The 10,604-nt window shown below is 45.1% G+C and overlaps 2 protein-coding genes across 2 annotated transcripts in view; one reads left to right on the forward strand and one right to left on the reverse strand.

Moving 5' to 3' along the window:
• The window catches only part of LOC102302145 (scavenger receptor cysteine-rich type 1 protein M130), a 12,231-nt gene extending 6,169 nt beyond the window's left edge, over nt 1-6,062 (reverse strand). Inside the window, exons 1-4 of the mRNA XM_042223949.1 lie at nt 6,023-6,062; nt 3,468-3,497; nt 3,088-3,375; nt 1,961-2,073 (exon numbers count right to left, since the gene is read on the reverse strand). Coding sequence (XP_042079883.1) covers nt 1,961-2,073; nt 3,088-3,375; nt 3,468-3,497; nt 6,023-6,062 — 471 coding nt within the window. The remainder of the gene's footprint in view (nt 1-1,960; nt 2,074-3,087; nt 3,376-3,467; nt 3,498-6,022) is intronic.
• Nucleotides 6,063-9,579: 3,517 nt separating this feature from the next.
• Nucleotides 9,580-10,604, forward strand: part of LOC102302444 (P2Y purinoceptor 14-like) — a 30,961-nt gene continuing 29,936 nt past the window's right edge. The window contains exons 1-2 of the mRNA XM_042223943.1: nt 9,580-9,841; nt 10,126-10,251. Coding sequence (XP_042079877.1) covers nt 10,132-10,251 — 120 coding nt within the window. The 5' untranslated portion in view covers nt 9,580-9,841; nt 10,126-10,131. The remainder of the gene's footprint in view (nt 9,842-10,125; nt 10,252-10,604) is intronic.

Here is a 10,604-nt window from a genome sequence, read left to right on the forward strand (position 1 = left end):
CTACGGGAAAGTAACTGTAATCTAATTACCTTTTTTGCAATAGTAATCCCTTACTTTACTCGTTACTTGAAAAAAGTAATCTGATTACAGTAACGCATTACTTGCAACGCGTTACTGCCCATCTCTGCAGACGAGGGCCCTCAGTCATGAGGGATGCTCTGTGCATAGCCACATGGCCAGTGGCGTTTGATGCCCCTGCAGCTCCGTTGTTCCACTGAAGGAAAAAGCACCCCAGACCATGATGGTGCCCCCCCCCCCCCCCACTGTGGGCGTAGAAAACACCTCAGGTGGGATCTGCTTATCATGCCAGTAACTCTGGAAACCATCAGGACCATCAAGGTTACATTTGCTCTCATTGGAGAATAAAACTTTCCTCCACCTTTCAGCGTCCGATGTTTGGTCCAAGCGGTCATTTCTGTGGTGTCCAAGGAGACGAGGCCTTTGAAGGCGTTTTTTGTTTTTTAAGGCCCTTCAGTCTCAGATGTCGTCTGATGGTTGCTGGCTGCAGTCGGCTCCAGTAACGGCATTGATTTGTGTTGAGAATCGTCCAGTGTCTTTACGGACAGCCAGTTGGCTCCTCCGGCTCAGTGCTGGTGACATGTTTGGGGTTTTCCACTTGACTTTTTTGTTCCATAACCTTCAGGATCATTTAAGGAATTCCAAATGACCTTCTTACTGCGTCCCCCCTCAGCTGCTTATGCAATTCGACAAACCGACCACGTTCAAAAACAAAACTTTTTTTGCCTTTGCCGTCAGAACGTCATGACAGTGACACCACCTGACAGAAAATGACAATGAATCCACAGTTTTGCACAGATTTGTCTTTTTTCCGGCCTGAACTTTGGATGAGCTGTAAAACAGTCTCAGTTTAAGTTTGTTTTGATTTTAAACTTTTGATCAGGGCTGAAACTCAAAGTATATTTTCATGATTTTCTATAACACAGGCTTCACCTCCGCCAACTGGAATTCCTGAGCTGGACCTCTGGACTGTGTCTGTACTGCTGGATGTTTCCTAACACTAACTAGCTGTTACTTGTGTCTGTGTGATGCTTTTATGTGCTCTGTGAACCTAGTTTGATAACAAAGCTAGCATTAGCTGATAACACTTCAGAAAACCAACAAGACTTAAAGCTAAAGTCCAGAATTAAAAATATTTATATACAGTCTTCTGTCTGGTCAGTAGTGCAGCTTGATGCATTAACTTGGTCTGGACTGCGACTGATTTGGGAACAAAAGAAAATGACAGTGGGTCCTCTAAGCTAGCCAGTAATGCTCAAGCTTCTTCTCAAAGGGGTATCCTTCGGACACAGCAATGGTACCACCTATTTACATTAGTCTAGATTGTATATCACCTGACATGGCTGCATATCTATCTTCTAATAACATTTATGAAAGTGATGGCCTTACCTGAACAGGTGAGATCAAGGATAGAGGAGGAGGACCATGATATTGCACACTCCCTCAGAGGAGATCCAGACTGAACACAGTCAGGGTTGATCCTCCAAACAGATCCATATGACTTAAATATCAGTCCTACAGAAACAGCAGAGCCACAGTCCAGATGTTCACAGACAACAGCTGCTGGTTTCATGGTCCAACCATTGTCATCCACTGGTCTCCATTCTCCCAGGTGTTTCACCTCCAGTGTACCTGCACAGCGACTGGCTCTTCCCACCAACCTGACTCATCAGGCTCTGAACAGAAAGCAGAGAGTCATCAGTGAGAGAACAAAGTGAGTTTGAGCCCAAGCTGCAGCTCCTCTTCTACCTGAGCAGGTGAGTCCAGCAGCTTTGCCAGGTGAGCAGCTGCTTCTAGCTGAGCCTGAGCTTCGACAGTCCAGGAGAGCAGACTCATGGCCTCCACACTGGAACTCTCTGCTCCACACTGGAGCCTCCGCTTCCCCATAGAGCGCCCCCTGGAGGAGCGAAGGAGGCCCACAGCCAAGCTCCCTGCAGACCACCTCTGCATCCTGCAGGTCAAAGTCAGCTTCACACACTGAGGACCATCTCTGGCTAGACTTCACCTGCAGTCCCCCTGAACACAGACTGGAACCGTTCAGCAGCCTGACAGAGTCTGCAGAGATCAGAGACGCAGACACACAAGACAACGATGGCAGCAAACAACTATTCACTCATTCAGACTCACAACTCCAACATGAGTTCATCATTAACAACAGAATGTTATAGCAGCGCACACTGGGCTCATGTCAGCATCACGCTTAGATTTTGTACGCAGATTTTTGAATAAAGCTTTGATTAGAAAATGTTCCAAAGCTATCGAAAGGAGCAGGGCTGAGTACCCAGGGGAAAGAGGCCATGTGACCATGTTTCTCTGGCCTCCTCTCATACACTACACAGCTCTTTCTCCTCTTGAGCTCATGATGAACAGGTTTCTATACAGAAACAGGATTGTGGCAGTCTGCACGTTACAGGTTGAGGCTGATTTCGAATGATACCGATTCACTGACATAAACATGGAGCTACGAAGAAGTTTAAGTTTAATAAACTCCTACAGTGATCTTGCATGGACACTTTTTCAAATTCTTTTTGGCCTTTTACTTAGACAGTGAAGAGCAGACAGAGAGAGAGGGAACAACCCCTTTCCCCCATTCATTCAATATATTTTTGGTTTTCTTTAACGAAACTTTGCTGTGTCTGGTCTCATCATTCACACCATCTGGGCTCCACAGCACTTTTCCTTCAGTCAGTTAAATTCACCCACTGCAGTAAAACTAGCCCTTAAATAACTTTGTGTTACATGTGGCGAGTCGGCCTGATGTGTGAATGAATGGGTTTTGTGTTATTTAATTGGGTATTTTCTGTGTTTTGAAAGGTCTGCGACCAAAAAAACATGAAGTTTATTAAGAAAAGTGGTGTCAATGTTGCACATCCTGTCATTGTTTCAAAAGATTTCACCTGGCTGTGAAAAATGAAAAAAAGAACAAGCTAAAAAGACCAAGTCAAACAGTAAAAACTGGAAACCAGCAGCTCAGAAACCCTTCAAGCTGAAGAGGGAGCACCGACATGCTGGTTGGTGATTGGTCCAGAGAACTCCTGAAGTCCTGCTGGACAAAGTCGCTGCACTTACCTAAACAGGTGAGATTGAGGATGGTGGTAGAGGGTAACAGTCGTAAACAGTCCCCCAACTTAGATCCGGACTGAAAGCAGTCAGGTCTGATCGACCATACGAATCTCCGTGGGGACTTTCTCTCTTGTACAGAAACAGCAGAGCCACAGTCCAGATGTTCACAGACCACAGCTGCTTTCTTCAGGGTCCAGTTATAGAAGTCTACTGGTCTCCATTTTCTCACGTGCTTCATCTCCAGTGTACCTCCACAGTGACTGGCTTTTCCCACCAACCTGACTTCATCAGGCTCTGAACAGGAAGCAGAGTCATCAGTAAAGAAGGTCAAACGTTGCTGCTGATTCTGCGTTTGTGATTATTTATTTCTCTTTGACTCCGTTTACCTGCTGAACTCTGATTTCTCTCACTGATTCCTGAGGAGAAAATCAGAGAAGAGCCATTGATAAAAGTAACGCGTTACTGTAATCCGATTACTTTTTTGAAGTAACGAGCAATGTAAGGGATTTCTATTGCAAACAAGTAATTAGATTACTGTTACTTTCGCATAAGCACGCTGCGTTACTGCGTTACTAAACCGTGATCAACAATGGATAATATGGAGCGATGGAGAGAGTACGGCTGTGCAGCGTTTAAAGCTTGGAAGTACTCACATTACTTTGAGTTTGACCCTGTAAAAGTGACACAAACATTAGCGTCCGCTGTTCCCTGCGTGGGAAGAAAACTTCTTTTTACAGCGAAAACCCCCTAAACATCCGAGCAAGCACCGAGTAGCTGCCAGGGAGAAGGATCCAGCTTCTATGCAAGGGGAGGGAGGGTCTAACAAATGCTGTGCCTTTAAAGTTATGTTTTTATTATACTTGTTATACATTCCAGCCACCCATGTCTATGAACTATATAAGAAAAATGTGGAAACTTCTTCACAAATAAAATTTTAACCATTAGACAAAAAAGGACTCATAAATTATCTCACGTAATCAACGAGAGCGTGATGTAGACACAGTCTGCAGCTCTCGCTGAAACCTCCGGCACATTCTCACTCACAGAAACACATCTGTGGCAGTGATGCACAAGCTAACCACACAAGGTAAACACGCCCACAGCACAGAAAGGAAGTGTCATGAGACGATCTCACACCTCGAGTTTTTTCTTACATTTAGTTTGGTGCTCTTCACATACTTAAATAATCAGGCCCCATCTTATCTTAATGACCCTGTAGTACCATATCACCCTATTAGAGCACTTCGCTCTCGCTCTGCAGGCCTACTTGTTGTTCCTAGAGTATTTAAAAGTAGAATGGGAGGCAGAGCCTTCAGCTTCTGGAGAACCAGCTTGGATTCAGGAGACACTATCTCTACTTTCAAGATTAGGCTTCAAACTTTCTTTTTGCTAAAGCATATAGTTAGGGCTGGACCAGGTGACCCTGAATCCTCCCTTAGTTATGCTGCAATAGACGTAGCCTGCCGGGGGATTCCCATGATGCATTGAGTTTTTCCTTTCCAGTCACCTTTCTCACTCACTATGTGTTAACAGACCTCTTGTAACAGCAGTCTGGCGAGGAAGGAGCGACTAGCAGGTCCAGCAAGCGTGTGGTGTGGGGGTTAGCTGAATAACCCGAAGCCAGTCGGTTAAATCAAACAACAGACCTTTATTCATTATCAGCAACATAAGACCATACAAGCCAGGTCTCCACGGCTCTACTCTGTCCGTACATACATGTGCGGGGTTCGGCGCCAGGCCGTTACAACAGTAAGGTGTTTCCTCGGAGACTGGAACATGAGCAGCATGGAATGGCTGCCGCTAACAACACCACACCCACTAGGAGACTCCAACAACTACTACAATAGTAGGGCAACCCCCCCTAGTAGTGCTATAACCCAAAAGGGTTGTTACGCTCTCTGCACTGAATCATATCTGTTATTAACCTCTGTCTCTCTTACACAGCATGTCTTTGTCTTCCTTCTCTCACCCCAACCAATCACAGCAGATGCCCCGCCCCTCCCTGAGCCTGGTTCTGCTGGAGGTTTCTTCCTGTTAAAAGGGAGTTTTTCCTTCCCACTGTCGCCAAAGTGCTGCTCATAGTGGGTCATATGATTGCTGGGTTTCTCTCTGTGTGTGTTATTGTAGGGTCGACCTGACAATATGAAGACCTTGAGCCGACTGTTGTTGTGATTTAGAGCTGTATAAATAAACTTGAATCTTTTCTGTGTCCGCTCCGTTCATCTTAGCATTTGTGTTTTCACTTCGTGTTTTTGTTGAATAGTGAGGCAGCACGTAGACTGGAGAGACTTGAGTTCAGTGACGTAAACACTGGTCTTTTATTTGAGTGGGAGTATCCTGTCAGAGTGTGTGCAGGATTTCAAACTACTGTGTGGTTTCGATCTTGAAGAATTAAAAGTTGATGATGTGTTGACTGTTTTAAACTTGAGAGTTTTCTCTTTTTCTTTCCTTCGATGTGATTTTCATTTACGCTCTAAATAAAGCTCACAGCCCATCTTTTAACAGATTTAACTGAACATCTTCCATCCATCCATACTCTGTCATTTATCCAGTTCAGGGTCAATGCGGGGGTGGAGCCTATCCCAGCCATAGGGCAAGAGGCGGGGTACATCCTGGACAGGTCACCAGCCTGGCGCAGGGCTAACACAGAGAGACAGACAACTGTTCGCACTCACATTCACACCGATGGGCAATTTAGAATCACCCATTAACCTAACCCCACTAACTGCATGTCTGTGGACTGTGGGAGGAAGGGAGGGAACCCACGCAGCACTGTGCATCTTCTTTATGTGGGTTGTCCAGAATAGCTCAGGATAACAACTACCTCTAAACCTGGACGTTAACATATGCATTCACATTTTTCTCAAAGCATTAAAGAGGAAGCTTTAATCAGTAAATCTAAATATTTACTGCAACTCGTGTTGTTAAAGCCGAGTCCTACCTGAGCTCCACAGCAGCAGCAGCAGCAACAGGTGATCCATGTCCAGGCCAACGTGTCTCTGATCTGATCGTCACATGTGCCGTGCTCGCCGTATATCTGCAACAGGAAGAGGGGGAGCTTCACTCCTCTCTCTCTATGTTAGAGAATTGTGGATTAATATAGTTGTCATTGTGCAGGGAGGCCAAGATGAGCAGATTTGTTTTCAGCTTTTAGTCGTTTTCCATTGCAAGCGTTTGGTTTTTAGATTTAGCACGAAAACCTTTGTTTTTACACCTGGTTGGTTGAAAGGTTGCGCCATGTATGGTGTAGCAGGAAATGTCACACACACGCACACACACGCACACACACACACACACACACGCACACACACACACACACACACACGCACATGCACACGCACACACACTAACACACACACACACACACACACACACACACACACACACACCACACACAGCACACCGACACACACACACACACCACACGACACACAACACCCCGCACACACACACACACACACACACAACCACACACACACACGCACACAAAAACGCACCGCACACACCGCACACAGCACACGCACACACACACACACACACACACACACACACACTTACATGTGAGTGCATGAACTGTCATATGACTAATGAGATGTATGTGTAACTGCTGTGAGGGGAGGCTTGAGTACAGAGTTGGCTGAGATCAGGTGAAGAGCTTACGAATCGAAGACCCTGTCTGGGCTCCCCTTGCAAGCAAAATCTTGAAGCGCTTTGTGTTTTGCTTTGTTCACAGTCGGATGGTCTCAGAGTCAGCAGCGTCTCTGTAAGACCCCACACTCTATTTGGCAGTTTTGGTTACGCAGAGAACCATCTTTCAGTTTAAAAACTATATTTCTATCTGTAAGCTCGGTTATTTCTGCCTCTCGGTGTCAAATACGAACATCTGAGGGACTCATCATCTGTTAGCCTGAGTGAAAATCCAGCTCTGTTGAAGTGCCACGGACACCCAGAGAAACTGTGTCAACGGCGGTTTTATTCCATATTCATCCAGCCTGTTTTAAGCGTGGACACTGAAGCCTGCAGAGGCTTTGATGGTGCCCTCATCTCTGAGCACTGGTCACCTGATCCTGGGGTAAATTTGCTGGGACGTCCACTCCAGAGAAGATTCACAGTCATCTTGAATGTTTTCCTCTTGTTAATTCGTGTTAGTTTCTCAGACAGTGCTTGGGGTGGTTGCCTCTTGCTTTCGGGATTGGTGGGGGTCTGGGAGTGAGAGACTAGTTGAGGCTGCTTATCTTGCACCTTTGGGGTCACCCGTGGCATCTGGGTTGTGTTGGCCAGTGCCCTGCTTGGGATTCGGGTTGGTTCGTTGTGCCTTGGCTTCTGCGGTGTGCCGGGCCCTTCTCTCTGGGTGCCCTTACTATGTCTGTGGGGCTGGGACGTGCTGACTGGCTCTCTGTGGGGGCTTTGGACACTGGCGCAGACTTTCATGCATGTTTATCACACGGCACCCTGGTGCTCAGCTTCATGGTCTTTGCTACATGTCATTACCAGATGTGCAGCAGATGTGGGCGTCTGTCAGTGAGGTATAACCTGCGTCCTGCAGGTTCAGAGGGTCGAGGCTTTATTCTTCACTTTATAAAACGTTTTTCTCCATTAAAGTTGAAGTTGGGACTTTGTGTTCTTGATGTTTGCATTTCTGGAAAATGCAGCAGCAAACTTTGATCTGATATAAATCAGCTGCGCGTTAGAGGTGAGAGATGTGTGGTTGTGTTTCCATGACGAACAGGATGGACCGAGCAGGTCTTATCAGATTCATGCCGGCAGCTTCCTCTCATCGTTTCTGCTGTACGTGAAAACACACACTGAGTTACAGCTGCTGCCTATCATTATGTTAACTGCACATAAAGCTCTTCCTCACATGTCAATGGGTTTTTTTGGACACCACTCAGACAGCCAGCAATTCAAGGAGAACGTGCGGCTCAACATGTCACTCCTGGTCTGATTGGGGAGGGAACCAGCGAAAACGTGGAACTGGGTGTTAACAGACCTCTCTGCATTGAATCATATCTGTTATTAATCTCTGTCTCTCTTCCACAGCATGTCTTTATCCTGTCTTCCTTCTCTCACCCCAACCAATCACAGCAGATGGCCCCGCCCCTCCCTGAGCCTGGTTCTGCTGGAGGTTTCTTCCTGTTAAAAGGGAGTTTTTCCTTCCCACTGTCGCCAAAGTGCTGCTTATAGGGGGTCATATGATTGTTGGGGTTGTTTGGTCTCTTCCTTACGATATAAAGTACCTGGTGATGGATGCTGTTATTTGGCGATAAATGAATAAAATCAAGTTAAGTCAGCTTTATTTATATCGCAAACTTAAAAGACATCAAGTGTCAGCAAAAGAAAGAAGTAAAATAAATGAGGTAAAAAACAAACTATTACAAAACGTGCATATATATATACACAGAGACAAACAGACCACTTAGATCAGCGAGGACATAGTGTGATTGAACTGACATCGATCAGCCTTCCCGTCTCTGTCACACATAACCTGTGTGTGTCCGACTTTTACTCTACATGTTGCAACATTTAGACGCCATATAAAAGGTTAAAAACTAAGATTTGTATTCAGATCTTTACCTTAATACATCATAATGTGACAAAGACAGTCACAAATGAAAACACAACTCTGGATTTGGTTAAAACAACATCAGAGTCTTAACATAGACCCTGTAACCACAAAAACCATGACATCAGTAAATCCAGTTACCTATGCACATCTGAAAATGGAGTCTGAATCAGAAGTCACACCCTTAGATGGGGCACATCAGCTCATCTCCTTTAGTTCCTCTTACAGTGTTTCCACATGAGAACAGCGAGCAATAAAAAAGAAGAAGAAATCTGATTAAAGCTGTGGGCAGGAAAAGAAAGGCCAGAAAAACAGCTCCGAAGAGAGCACGGCTTCCTCTCTTGTGACATTCAAGGTGTCTTCATATTATTATTGTTTCTTCATAAAAGGTTTTGACACTTTTTTTGCAGAGCAGGTCATCTACTAATGGGAAGGTTGGTAGTTTGATCCCTGGGTCCTCCTCCAGCATGCCTCGGGCAAGATCCCATGAATGAGCTCAGTTTACATGCATTCAGTTAGTGGTGCAGAAAATGTAGAAGATTGTTAGGTAGATGTCGAGCTCGAGGCCTGCGGGCCACATGCGGCCCGGACCCCTGAGATCCTTAGCTGCCTTACCAAACGACAGGCCAGCCGTCATCATTCCCACATCGATGACGTCAGTTTAGTGACGCCTCTATTCATGTATTCAACCTTAATTTCAAGTCAGAACGAGCCGTTAGCGATGGCCACGAGACAAGTTGATTCTGAAAACAGAGCCTTTCGGACCCAGCGGCAGGTTTATTACATGCTGACTGAAACCTGCGTGTCTTACACGTGGAGCTAAACTCGAGGGTTGAAGAGGAAGCTGACGTCACCACAGCCGTGACAGTTTCATTGTGGCAGAGGAGCCACGAGCTGCATGACGAACGTGAGTCCAGACAAAAAGACAGCGTTTGAAATCTCTCAGACTCGTACTCCCGACTGCTTCGATTTATAGTGATGTTAGAAGAACGTTTAGTTTTGGTCGGTTCAGTAAATGTTTATCGTGTTCGGCCCGTGGCCTAAAGCGTCCTTTGAGTGTGTTGTGGTTTATCTGACCAATAACGCGGCTCTTTATCGTCACGCCAACCACATCCGTGGTTATCAGCAGTTCTTCTTTCTGTGTAAGAGCAGAGAGGAAGTAGTGTGGTACACGTTAGACATCGAGGAGAGTTGAGGGTGAGTGTGTCTGTGTGTGTTTGTTGCAGAAAAACATGCTTTTCCATATTTGAATGTTCAGCATAGAGATGGCAGCTGTTCAGCTGGGTTGGTGTCAGTGCACTGTGCTAACGATCAAGCTTTTAACATCGTTTTCTTCAATGCGATACTTGAAAGTCAGCAGCTCCTTTAAATGTGCAGCTAATATTAATAGTAATCACTCTCCTCTTTGTCAAAATGATTTTTTAATTATTATATAATTATAATAAAGAATATTAATGTGGATGATCTCTGTCCAAACCCAGAGAAAGATGAGTGGAGTGACCTCATTCAACAACAGCTCTTCATTTTCCAATGAGACAGAAAGCTGTAATCCAGTCACCACCGTGTCCCATCTCTTCTTCATACCCATCCTTAGTTTGGTGTTTCTGGTGAGTTTCAGTGACTCAGATCAGCGTATTGCTCTCAACAACTACTTAAGGTCATTTACATTTTAGAAATTTCTTCAAATTTCAGCAAGAAAGTGTCACAGTCCTTAGTCTTAGATCCAAGTGTAACACAAAAGACTTCAGGAGCGGCGAGTGTGGGCGGGCACAGTGCAGACACATCTGTGTTACAACCAGTGTTGGTCAAGTTACTTGAAAAAAGTAATCAGTAACTAATTACTGATTACTTCCCCAAAAAAGTAATCCCGTTACTTTACTGATTACTTATTTTCAAAAGTAATTAATTTCTTAGTTACTTAGTTACTTTTTAAAAACACGATTTACAACCTGAAGAGGTG

The sequence above is a fragment of the Haplochromis burtoni genome, unplaced genomic scaffold (genome assembly GCF_018398535.1).
Source record: "Haplochromis burtoni strain Fernald_Lab_line unplaced genomic scaffold, NCSU_Asbu1 Contig_123, whole genome shotgun sequence".
Classification (NCBI taxonomy): domain Eukaryota; kingdom Metazoa; phylum Chordata; class Actinopteri; order Cichliformes; family Cichlidae; genus Haplochromis; species Haplochromis burtoni.